Raw genomic sequence first — 13,503 nt, 5'->3', positions numbered from 1 at the left:
AATATTTATGTGCTTTAGGTTAAACAAGCCTTTGTGGATGATTATCACTAGAGTGTATGACAAATAGCACTTTCTGCAGCTTTTTGTCACACACTAAAAGCTTTTTTCAGCTACCCCCTGCCCAATATATGTTTGGGGTTTTTTTCTGTTAGTTACTATAAATGTTTAACAAAAATGAGGAAGAAACTTTATAGTTCATAGTTATTAGTTTATATTTAGTTTATACTAGTTTATTAGTTAACTATAGTTTATAGTTATTGCATTTAAAGTATGTTATCTACGTGGTCTGGTTTTTGTGTTTTCAGTTAGCTTCGCCATCTTAAACACTGATGGTATTTTCCTGGTTGCAAAACAGGGAGGAATAGGTGTCAGTGCAGCATATTATTTCAGGATTTTATGATGGAAAATTATAAAGTAATACTGCATGTAATTCATTTCTGGTGTTTGGAAATTCCATGTATCTTCCTATATGTAAAGAGTCCTATTTTTTTTTTTCCCCTTTTCCTGTTACTTTTGAGAAATACCTATTCTGTATATAGGGAGGTACAGTGTTTCTGTAGAGACTGGAATTACTCATCTACGTACAATTTTTTCTTAAACGCTTCTTAGGTGCTTTTGCAACAACTGATCACAGGAGATTCCTAGGCAATCTTTACTGACGTGTTTGAATAACATGTCATACTACTGTGGTGCAGCTTATTACAGTGAGGTGTAATGTTGACCTGTTTTTGAAGAGAACAAGAATTAATAAAAATCAACTACGTCTTGTAGTCGTGTAAGCTAAAACAGGTTGTTTGTAGGAGTTCACAATGGCATCCACAGTTTATGTAGTAAAGCTGAATTGTAGAGTTAATGATACCACCCATTATTCTAATCACAGCTTTTGTGATTTTTTTCTTTTTTTTGTATTAAATTACCATTTAAAGCAATCTGAACTGCAAGTACTGAAGTTCTTCGTTTTGCTCTTTTTCATGTATACCAAATAATATATCCATTTTTCTGTGGATAGACAAACCTTTGAGTCAACTGTTGAAGAAATTAATTCCAGTAAAAATTCTGTGCTTAATGTATATGTAGGTATTCCATTTTTGTCCTTCTGTATTGTCAGATTTTGCTCTTCCTCTCCCATAAATGTGGTTTACTTTGTTGCACCCACTCCTGCTCTTCTTTCATTGTTTATTGTAGATACAGCTTTGCCTAATTACCTTAAATACATTTGCAGAGTGTTTTTGCATGGTCGATAAAGATACTGTGAACATCACATCATCAGTAGCCAATTAATGATGTTGATGACTGTGATAGGGAAGAAGTTCCATAAAAGCAGAAAGCAAGCTGGACTCTGCTTTCTCCATCACTGATGGAATGGAAGAACTGTAGCTGATGTCTGTTACTCAGTCTTATTTCCTGGGTTTCCTCAGTGCTGGTATCAAAAATAAAATCTTCCTGAGTAAAAGTCATTCGTGTGTTAGGGAGCTCAGTTTGCTCTGCTTATCTTTCCTGAGGCTCTGTGCCCTGATTAAGCACAAGGTACTTGTGATACTGCAGAAGCACTGACTAGAAGCTAAAGTAGCTTCTGTTCTTGTATCACTGTATCAATAAGTAGGTAAGGATACAGTGTTCTCTACCTTTTATTATGAAATTAGGGATTGTTCTTTGTTTTAAATGGTAGTGTGCTTTAAGATGTTACCAGATACTTCCTTCTTCTTAAACGTTGAGCTACATTGAGGGTTGTGGTATGTGAGTTGTTTAATGTAGATAGAAAGAAAAACAGCATGATTTAGGGGAATGTGGAAGACAAGATTCCTGTATTCTATAATGAAGCATTTTAAAGCCATGTATCATTTTCTTTCTTCTTTACATGTTCTTTACGTGGCTCTGACTACCACAAAAATAGCTCTTAAACAAAAGGTGGCAGTCTGAGGAGTGGAAGGTACCTATCCTTAGATTAATTCTGAGGTACAGAAATGAATCTTGTTTTGCTGTCATTTTTGCTTTTCTATTGCTTTTGTGAAACATGACATAGAAGAGCAAGCATTGGCATCTGATGCTTTAGTTGGGATTGTGTATCTCATGGGAAGAAGGGATAGGAGGGGAGAAGGATCACTCTTTGATGTCTGGTTTTGAACATGTTGTCATGAAAGTCTTTACAAAAGCAGATTCTGCCTACCACCATCACTTTGGCAATGCCTGATAATATGAAATGTGTGTAAAAAATGTGTAGTCTTTATATCAAGTCAGTTGTCTGGTGCTTAGAAGAGACCTGTTTTGTACGATGACACAGAATGTATCAATTTTTTTTCTTGGCCTGTGCTGTACTTATCCTCAACTATCTGGTTTACATTGCAGGTTAAGCAGCTACTTGAATGTCTTAACGTAATCCTGATGACTTCTTGGGGGTTCAATATTTGCAGGCAGGGAATCAGAAATCACTTATGTACATGGTTGGGTCAGCAGAGGCCATTTTACAGACATCTACTTGTAAAGCAAATCAGAGACATAATTTCTTTATTCAATAAAATAATACTTTTATTACAGATTTTGGACCAACCACGATGAACGTTTTTTATATATGTTAATGGAATATGTGCCAGGAGGAGAACTTTTTAGTTACCTGCGCAACATGGGGCGTTTCAACAACAGCACAGGACTGTTTTACTCGACAGAAATTATTTGTGCAATAGAATACCTGCACTCCAAAGAAATCGTTTACAGAGACTTAAAACCTGAAAATATATTACTAGACAAAGAAGGACATATCAAGCTTACTGACTTTGGATTTGCAAAAAAACTGGTGGACAGGTGAGTGGGGTTTTGTTATGGTAATTACGTTTTGCATGCTAAACAGTTAGAAAAAAAGTTTGATTTCAGGTGCTCAGCATTTCATTTAGCACTCCATGTGGTTCACTTATGTCAAATCCCTTAATATGAAGGAAATTACCATCTTACAGTGACTGTTTGGAAACCAGTATTACCCCTTAGGTATAACAAGGAGGAATATCACACACAAGCAACCAGAGAAAAATATTTTTATTTTTCTGCTTTTGTATATTTAAGTTTTCAGCAGTCGTGTTGTAAAAAGTTCCCTTTTAGAGATTTTTGAAGTGTAGGAATAACATTTTAAAATGGGATATGGTGGTTTCACTAGCCTGTTGCTAAAATGAAACTGCAAAAATCTAGACAGAAACCATAAGGCCAGCTTCAGCAGGACTGATCTATTTAAATCTAGCTTCTATATTGCTGTCAGTTTTAGTTTAAAATTTAAAATATGTAAACTTCTTTGATAATGTGGAGGCTCCCCCCCAGCCCAGTGATTTCTCGATTCTCGCTCTTCGGACAGCTCTTCCAAGACCATAATACATGGTTTTAAGAGTAAGCAAGAGCATTGGGATTCAAGAAAAGGGAGGTAAAACCTCCTGTCGTATCAGGAAAGCGGTGTGACAAGGTTTGGTGTTATGCCTTTGAGTCATCTCTTGAGGGATACCATATTTGATTGTTCTGGTTGAGGCAGTGTCGTGGTGAGTTAGGTGTTACGTAGGTGCTCATCCTCTTTGGTCATCAGCCTGTTTGATGCTGCTTTTGCAACAAACGGGTCCAGGTGTGAGGAGAGTTCTACAAGATCAATTTGAAAGGAGAGTGGATCTGAGGAAGCTGCTTAGTAGATCCCTTATGAAGTAAAAGTCAGATAAGACAAATCCAATCACAAAATGTAATGAAAAGTTCTATTCACCTTTAAGGTCTGAAAATCTGTTTTAAAACCATAGAATTTTATTACGAACGCATTTGAATTCAGTTTCCACTGCCCAAGCAAAAAGGCCTACAAATTCTGGCCTTTTATTTTAATACTTTGTTTTTAAATCAAAATAACTTTTTGCGGGAAGAGGTTACAAACATCCATGTAAGAAAGTAGTACAATCTCTTTGTAAGACATTTTCATACAAATTCTTATGACTTGCATTTACATGTAAATACTGCCACTTAGTGGTAGTTCCTATTTTGTGGGTTTAGGTCACAAGAGAAGTAACCCTTCGTTAAATAAGGTGATAGTTCACATCAGAATATATTTTTCAACTTGGAAGATGAATCTCTAAGAGTAAATTTGTTCAAATATATTTTAGGATATTAAACTAAGTTACCACTACTGGTTTTAATTGGGTTTGTGTTCCCTATATTGCTTGGAGAGCAGTGAAGTTGATCAGTTTGTATTGAATTGAATCATGGAACATTATAGTAGTTTTATATTCATAGCTGATACCTTCAAATGTACAACAGGTAACATAAATACAGACCATAAAATTGGAATGAGCAAGGACATTCTCAGTTAGAGCACAGGTAGTTAACCTGTGCTAATCTGGTTTAGCTTTTTGTGTTACTGGGTTTTTTTGGAACTATGTAATATTCTCACCACTAGCTGAAGTAATCATCATGACACTGGTTTTGTCACTGTAAATATACACAGTTATCAGCCTTTTATCTATTAATGCACTCCAGTAGGTGCTTTTGTTTATGGCATAGCCTATTTGATCAAAAGTATAGGACGTATTTTGTCATTTTTATTCATGGCAAACATCTGTACACATGACTCTTAGGTGTATAGATGTCAGTGAGTGTATAGATGTGTGCATGTATACAGTATTCATGAACTGCAAAAAGAAGTCATGAAGTATTTATGTTTTTCAAACATTGTGAGGTAACCTGCTCTCAGGATCAGCAAAGACATTCCTAGAAAGAAGATACAGTACGTAAATCAAAAGATGGTCTGCACGAGATTTTGGTTACAATTGCACATTCCAAATACATAATGCTTCACACTAATGATTGTGTAGCTGCCTAATTGACATTTTTCTGTACACATTTTCCTTTTTTCCCATTACCATTTGTGAAGGGATGAAATGTTCACCATGTTGCCCTGCAGTTAAGCTGCTCTTTAGAAAGAGTGTCTGGCTCATAGCTCATGTTCCCGCTGTGGAAAGCAGCCTGCCACCTGTACCTTCTTATTAGTACAATTTCTGAAGGGCTAGGCTCTTAATATTTTCTTGTTAGAGACAGAGGAAAGAGAGGAGGTTTTCTTTGCTCCTTCTGTTCTTTGTTGGTATGTCCTTCTGTTTATCCTTGTTCCTCCCTTTTTACTCATAGTGTATGTGTAAAAATTCTAAATTTTTCTCCAAAACAGTTTGTCTTTGCCTCAGCTGCTGTTTATTTCTTCTCTTTTCCACCTTGATGTTGCTTAACAGAAGACTTAATAACCTTTTCAGTTTCTTGTAAGTACATTCATATAAAATAGATGTGCTACTACTTTTAAAAGGGGGCAATGTCAAGAAGAAAGATGGGGAGGGGGTTTTTATAAATTACTGTTACCTGAAGGCTGTGAAAAGGATTTCCTTTGACCTTTGCAACTGTTACATTTTTCTCTTTCTGAAAAGCATATACCTCTTTTTGGGTATAGTATTTTCACTGAAAATTTTTTCTGATCCGATTTCCTTTTTTTGTGTGGTTTTTGGTAGGGTTTTTTTGGTTTGGTTTGGGGTTTTCTGGGGGGGGAATTAATTCCCGTGTTCTTTCAGAGAAGCACAAAACTAATCTGCATGGAATTTCATGGATTTTTTATGGACAGGTTTCACTCAGAAAGTTATAAAAGTTTTAGGTAAAATTAAGACTTGAGTTATTTTTTTTCTGGAATGTTATTCACTGTTAATTTTAGTTTATTCAGTTTACGTTCCTAAAAAATTTACCTGTGAGTCTTTCTAGAAACTTGAGAAGTGATTAGTCTTAAACATACTTGGGATAGTTCTGCACTGTTGCTTAAGCTGGATGTGCTTCATGACTGTTCTACACAGTGGATTGAACAGAAAAAGACTAAGTAAGACACAGTAAGTCTAGTTTGCAAAGTGTATAGTTTGTCGCTGTAGAAGGAAGCAGGAATGTCTTGAAGAACAAACTTTCGTCAGCTGGATACAAAGCAATCTTTATTAAATATAATTATAGAGAAACTGCCAGAATACCAAGACAAACGTTGTTAATCTGGTTCCTATGCAGAAAAGCTTGTCAAGTACTACAGAGATGGATGCTGAATGGTGTAGAATGCTAAAACGTATTAACCATCGAGACTTAACTTCTTCACACAGTACTCTTCAAAAGTTTCACAAACTTACTTTGTAGCTTACCTTTGTAACCAATGTAGATTCTTTATTTCATGTTTTAAAATTACATGTTCAACCTTATCAATTATCACTTACCTGTACTTCAGCTTTAATCTTGAAAATTCAGAGTCATGAATATTTTGTAGCAGTCTAAAGGGAACAGTCTATTCTTACTTTTTTGCATTGTAATTTTTCTTCAAAAACGTTATCTGAAGTTTCAGATGAATATGCAATAGTCACAAAATAGTAATGATAAAAAAAATTAAAATACTATCTTTTTGTAGCATTTACTTGATGTGTTTTCCAAAATACTGAATAGTTTGTTTCATGACCAGCAGAAGACGAAACAGAAGTCATGATCTTACGGCACAAATACACATCTTAAAAAAGAACATGAGCTTCTTCCAAGTTTTTGTGTAGCTAGTAAACATAAATTTCTTGATTGAAATTAAGGAAGTGGTTAACCTGGTGGTAATGAATTTTATTTCCTAATGCAGCTAGGAGACTTCAAGTTACGTTGGCCTTTATTAGTTTTCCTCTTGCTTCAGTAAAAACACAGTAAAACTGTCAGCTGCTTCATTTGCACAGCTGGCTAAATCAGTATGATTAAGTCACATGATGGATACAGCTTTTTAAATTTGGGAGAGGGAGAAATACTTCATTTTAAAAGATGACAGAGCTTTGCTGTTATTCTTCATTTTGTAGTCCTAATCTAGGTAACTGCTAGATGGCAGTAGTGTAAAGCAGCAACGTATGTGAGAATTCAGTATGCTCGATTTGGAAAATAAGAGTTTATGGTTTTTAGACAAATTTATGATAAAAATTAAATATGTATTCTTTACACTTGCAAATGTAGTTTCAAGAACCTTGAAGCACATTGGACGCAAGGTGTGCTTAACACTTCTGACAGTTTAGCTGGAGTAATTTGGTTTTCGCCGTAGTAAAATGAAGCTTAAAGAAGTTCAAGTCATAATTCTTTATTTAAAGCCTTAACTGACTGTACAGCTTCTCTTTCTTTATCTTAACTGTTTTTATGAATCAAGGCTAAGGCTTAAAAAAAACCAACCAAACAAAAAAACATCCCAAAAACTTCCTTTAAAATATTTCAGAGAATCATGGAATATGCTGAGTTGGAAGGGACCCATCAGAATCATCGAATCCAACTCCTGGCCTGGTGCAGGACACCCCCAGGAGTCATACCATGTGCCTGAGAACATTGTCCAAGCACTTTTTGAACTTTCTTAGGCTTGGTGCTGTGATCACTTCCCTGGGGAGCCTGTTCCAGTGCCCAGCCACCCTCTGGGTGAAAAACCTTTCCCTGATATCCAACCTAAACCTCCCCTGACTCAGCCTCAGGCCATTTCTTTGAGTCCTGTCGCTGGTCACAAGAGTGAAGAGATCAGTACCTGCCCCTCTGCTTCCTCTTGTGAGGATGTTGAAGACCACAATGAGATCTCCCCTTGGTCTCTTCTTCTCCAGGCTGAACAGACCAAGTGACCTCAGCCTCTCCTCATAAGGCTTCCCCTCCAGACCCTTCACCATCTTTGTTGTCCTCCTTGGGACATTCTCTGGTAGCTTAATGTGTTTTTTTACATTGTGGTGCCCAAAACTGAACACAGGACTGAAGGTGAGGCTGTGTCAGCACAGAGTAGGGTGGAACAATCATCTACCCTTCATTGTCAGAAAAAAAGAAGTTGAGTTAGTATTACTTCTAAAGGTGATTGCTATTCATCTTACTGCATTTGTTCAGAGGTGTTTTACAAGTTTGGTTGGAGAAAATTCTTCCTCTCACAAATACTGAGAGGGTTTTTTTGGTGCAAGTTAGAAATCATGTGTAGTGACCGTTTGTGACTATATTCTTTGTCATACTTTACTAGAACTCCTTTTAAAATGTGATACACTTTTCTTTCTTATTCTGTGCTGTGATTTCAATTTCTCTTGAACTGGTAGCACATTTTCAAAGTTCCGTCTTCTGACTTGATGTTGGGGAAGGGTAAGTTATTCAAAATGAGAGCATATTTTTTTCTCAAGTGTACATTTAAACCTAAATCAAGGGAGCGAAGCCAGGCAAATTCTACTTGGGCATTTTTACGAAGAAAAGTTCACATTTCTGGAAGAAATTATTTCAGAATATTCTTCTTTTCAAATGTAATTTGGTCTTCGTAAACCTAACTGCTTAGCTTCAGTTTGTTTTGTTTCTTTATAGAATTTGAGCCTCAGTTAGTTAGCAATATAACAGTTTTATTCTGACCTTACCATAGAAAGCTATGACTAAAAATGACTTTAAAATATATCAAAAATACGTATTGCCTGCTTGTCTCACACTTGCGTAACTACACCTTGTAAATATTGTAAATAACTAAAAATACAAAATGTTTACCTTTTAGTGACTATTGTGGAAGTGACGATAGGTTAGATTCCAATACTCTTTGAAAAACTTTACCTAGATCATAAAACAAATAATCTTTGATTTTCACTTGTTTAAACTACTACTTCTTCAAAAACTCCCTCCTTCCCTTTTTTTTAATTAAGCTTTGTTTTGCTGGAGAAGGCCAATAAGCTTGTCTTCTGCTGGGCCTGTCAGAAGTAGTCCATGAACTTCCAGGGTCTACAGCTTACAGAGTGAAAAAGACTGTCAATAATTCAAAGCAATGTGTAGTCTGCTGGGTAGAGTACCACACCACCAGCTGGGAAACTCAGTACACAGATATTTTATGCAGACAGGAAGTTTCTTAATTTGCGTATATCTCTGTTCCAGGAGAATTGGAGAAGATCATCAAAGCAATCTGTTCAGATCTTGTAGAGGCCCTTCTTATTTCTCTGTTTCTTTATACAGTAAATACATAGGTATATGCTGGGTACTTCTTATGTGTGTGTTTGGTTTTTCCTATTACTGTTGTTTCAGTTTCACTTTGATCTGCTTTTGTTGTTTGTTTTTTGTTTTTATTTTTCTTTCTTTTGTTCCCAGAACGTGGACACTCTGTGGCACTCCTGAGTACCTTGCACCAGAAGTTATACAAAGTAAAGGCCATGGAAGAGCTGTGGATTGGTGGGCCCTAGGAATTCTTATATTTGAGATGTTGTCGGGGTAAGTGATAATTACTATATCACAGCAATATTATGTAATACAGAATTATTTGCTAGTTCTGTTTACAATATTTGGATTAGCAAATTTGGGTTAAATTTATTACTGATATGCCAGTTTAATTTCTGCCTTTGAAGAAAGGAATTGGGAAGCTGTACAAAAGAACATATATCACTGTTGTTATGGGAATGTTTTAGGTTTTTGAATTCATTGGTTTTGTTTGTTGTTTTGGTTTTGGGTTTTCTGTTTAGTTTGTGGTTTTTTTCTTTGTTTGTTTTTGTTTTACTTAAGACTTTTTTAACAGCTTCTCTTTTCCTTATCTGTTTTGGAAATTCAAGTTTTGTCAAAGTTCAAATTTTTATTCATAAAATCATTTCTATTTAAAGGGAAAAGAACAGGACAACTTCTGTAATTAATTTTCAGCATAGTGAAATCCTAGTTCCAGTGGGAACTTCAGTCTGTAAAAATGCATAGTGGCAAGTAGGAGAACTTTTATTAATACAGTTTTTATTGCAACTGAGCTCTGGTTTTCTTTAACCCAGAGGAAGAACAGGGGAAAGCTTTATAGGTCTGTTTGAAATCAGTTTGCTCAAATGCTACTTTTGGTGTTTTGGAATTTGTTTGATAAACAATGTTTCCAGAAGATACAAATTCAAACTGAAGAAACAGTCTGGCTTTAGTATAATTAACTGTTTGTGACTTGTTAGTATTAGTTAGATAAGAGTAATTGTCTCAGTTTGCTCTGATTTCAAAAAATAAATGTTTTTTTCAGTAAAATAACTAATTTAGGGAGAGTGTGTGCTACTTGTGTGCTAAACAAGGCATCCACATGTTTTTCCCTTTTTTTGTCTTGATTGTGTTGTTTGAAGGTACTTGCAAAAAAAGTTTGGGATTTTTGAAAGCAATTGGCTTTGCTGTGGTGGGTGCTATATGACAAATGCAGATGAAAGCAAGACTTTCATAGCTTACAAAGAAACATAGTATATTTCATCAGTTTGATTTCATAGTTCTTAAAACTTCTGCCTTCTGCTTTACACCTTCTCAGTCCCCGGATGTGTCAGGAGTCCCCTGTGGCCTTTCCTTATAAATCTGCAGCTTTGTAGAATGATCAGAACCAAGTGTCCTTGCTTGGATTTATTCATCCTTTTCTCTATGCAGTACTGTCATTTCAAAGTGGCTTTGGTGACTCTTCCAGTGTTTGGACAAGGTTGTAAGTTTGCCTTAGCAAGTAGTTCCCCTGACGGATGGGTGGTCACTTCAGAGCACTAATCCACTGCGTGTACTGCTGTAAAGTCCACCCAATAGCAACACAACTTTATCCCAGCACAGCATTGCTACTCACTGCTTGCTTTCTTAGTGTCCTGAAGGCTTGTATATGTATTGACTTTGACTCTCACGGCAATTTGTGGACAGAAAAGCAATAAAAATATATAATAGTTGCTGGCTGACCCAGGCAGGCTTGGCTGACTGGTCTGATACAAAATGGTTATTTATGTAGGCTGATCTGTACAGAGACGAGGCTTCACCTTTCTTCCATCGCTCCCTGTAAGGTGAGCAGCCCAAGTTGGTCAAAAGAGTCCTTCTCAGAGAGATGAAAGGAACAAGAGATTCCCGGCAGGGTTGTTACCACTAATCTTAGTCCTAGACAGCAGGAAGACTGTAGATAAAAGTGTCTGGTGCTGTAATATGAGCGCAGGTGCTGCAGTCACCCAGCTGTGATTTACCTTCCCGCTATGGGTGTCAGTGGGACCACTCTCTGTTAGGTCTGTGTGGTCGCAGTGTAAGTGGATATTGGGCCTTTTTTATTTGCGTGCCTTAAGGAGTTGTTGGTGGGATTCTCTCTGCTAGACCACTAATGGAAACATGGTTTACAAAGTTAACATACTGACTACAGGTGGTAATCAAGCAAGATATTTGGAGTCATTGAGACCTCAAGACTGCAGGGTACTGAAGTATGACTGCTGTACATTCTGCTGAAATATGACTGGTATATATTGTTCATAAAAAAAGGGAGCAGCTGCCATTGTTTCTGTGTTGGGTCTTCTGTGTCTTGACGCCATCTGGCTCAAGGGATGAGACCCAGATTTCAGGGTGGGGGGGATGGGAAGGAGCTGCCTTAATATGAACACTTTGGCCTTTAGAGACTTTTAACCAATAGAGATAGATTCCACTTTTCTAAAAGGCAAGTGAGGTTTTATATAGACTGATTGACAGAGCAGCTGTCTGCTGTGTGTGATATTCTAAGGATTTTTACTACAGTACTTGTATAGACGTGCTCTTCATAATGATTGAATGCTGCTTTGGATAGGGATTCCATCCAACACTAAAAAATAAAACGCAGTAGCATTCAGTCGTTTTCCAAAGCTGGGACAGGGGCTTAACACAAGCTTGTTTTTTTGGGATGTTTGTGTTTGGAGATTTTTTTGTCTGCTTTGGGTTTTTTGAGATGGGCGTATAGATAGATACTATTTTCTTAGGATTTTTTTTTTGGGGGGGGGGGGGTTAAAGGAGGGCAGGAATTATGGAATGGTTGTCACAATGAGTGTATGCTTTTAGCATTTCATCAGCTTTTTGCTGTTCTTGGCAATAGTGTTTTGAAGCCCTTTTCCTCACCAGCTCAGGATGTGGCTAGATATTTACTATCAAGGCTTTTATTACAGAAGTAGTCCTAGTTAACTTTATCCATCAAAATTCAAAGAAGATTTAAAGAATCTGAAAATATTTGAAGGTGAACAAAACCTGACTTCAAGACTAAGTTACTGTCTGCAAGTAAATTAATGTAAGACATTTGATAGTTTTTTCCTGAAGTTAGTTTCTCTGAAGCCCAAAAGCAATTGAAAAGAATTGGTAGATGTGTGTGTAAGGAAATGGCCTCTCTAAAAACAAACAAACAATCCCACACCTTCCTGTTCTACAGTGTCTTATTTCCCTAACTTAATCTCCAGAGGCCCATGGAATTCTCATTCTGCACAAACTAGGTTTAAGGCAAGGTCCCATTTAGGTTTAGCATAGTAAGACACAGAAAAGGGAAAGAACAGGGAGAAGCAAGGGTGAGAAAAAATCTTAACAGATGAATAACACCAAGCTCATAGCATTAATCTAAACAAGCTGAACAAATTGTCAATACACAAGTTGGAACATCTGTTTATTTTGAGTAAATGAGTTCTGTTAAAATTTAATGCAGAGAAAAATATACTTGTTATTTGACATTAGATATGTATAGATATTAGTAATTGTACTGCTATCAGATATGCAGCTGATATGAATTTTGTGGTTTGATGTGGGCTTTGTGGTTTTTGTCTTTGCTTTGCTGGTCATATGTGATGTGCTGGTCTGTCATTTTAGGTAGGTAGTGGTTCCTGTCTGCAGTTTCATATTCTCAGACCTGTGTGTTTCCCCTTGAGGTTTTACAACTTCTGTTCTTCAGACTGTCTTTGAGACTCATGTCCATGCCACTGTTATGCTTCAGTTAACAAAATGAATGGTTTGCAGCTGTTCTCCCATTTACAGAGATGATATTTTTTGTAGCTTCTCTTCCGTTGGTGAAAAGAAGGCAGATGTTTGTGTTGTGGTGTGAAGAAAGTCTGAAACTCAAGGGGATTTTTGTTGATTTATTAGGTAGCTTCCAGCACAATACTTGCATTGTTTTGTCTGAAATCTGTTGAAGGTTGACATTTACAAAAAGCGTCAAAATCAAGTTACTTGGTTTGTCCGTAAGAAAACTCTGTAATCTTTCAAAGCTGTTCCCATTTTGCCTACAGTTCAAATGCACTTTAGGCAGAATTGCCATAAAATTGCTATACAGCCAAGTGTGATTTAAATTTCTCTCAAGAACTCTAGGCATAGTAATTTTGGATTTTCAAAGTGGGAAAGCAAAGAGCAACTTAAGCATGTAAATATGAAAAAAAATATGTATACTTCTATTCTTCTTGATTTCACACCTCAGTCATGTAGAGTAATCTGCTTACTGCAGCTGGCAGCTTTGTAATACGTAGTTACAAGTTATCATTCTAATTGCTTTATGCATTTATAGATTCTAATAGGTAATAACAAATAGAAAATTGAGTTTGTCAGCTTGCTGTGGAGACTGTGAAGGATGTTAATATTGCTTGACTAAAAAAGAAACTTTATATGATAGTCTTTCTTGTGTGGGAAAAACTTGTGTATGTTAAATACATACCATGTTTTCTTTGTTCTTGAGTGTCAAAGCAGGAATTTTTAATAACACAAATATTCTTCATGAGATTCTTCCACTTTCCAGTTAGATGGGAAGTAGTTTTT

The 13,503-nt window shown here is 36.3% G+C and overlaps 1 protein-coding gene across 2 annotated transcripts in view; it reads left to right on the top strand.

Moving 5' to 3' along the window:
- PRKX (protein kinase X-linked) overlaps positions 1–13,503 on the top strand; it is a 60,859-nt gene that overhangs the window by 27,450 nt on the left and 19,906 nt on the right. For both annotated transcript variants that reach the window (XM_048328498.1, XM_048328489.1), the window contains exons 3-4: positions 2,536–2,799; positions 9,106–9,225. In XM_048328498.1, the coding sequence (XP_048184455.1) occupies positions 2,536–2,799; positions 9,106–9,225 (384 nt within the window). The remainder of the gene's footprint in view (positions 1–2,535; positions 2,800–9,105; positions 9,226–13,503) is intronic.

Source organism: Corvus hawaiiensis, chromosome 2, assembly GCF_020740725.1.
Source record: "Corvus hawaiiensis isolate bCorHaw1 chromosome 2, bCorHaw1.pri.cur, whole genome shotgun sequence".
Lineage (NCBI taxonomy): Eukaryota > Metazoa > Chordata > Aves > Passeriformes > Corvidae > Corvus > Corvus hawaiiensis.
Note: the sequence above shows the minus strand (reverse complement) of the source record. Positions and strands in the feature narration are given on the sequence as shown.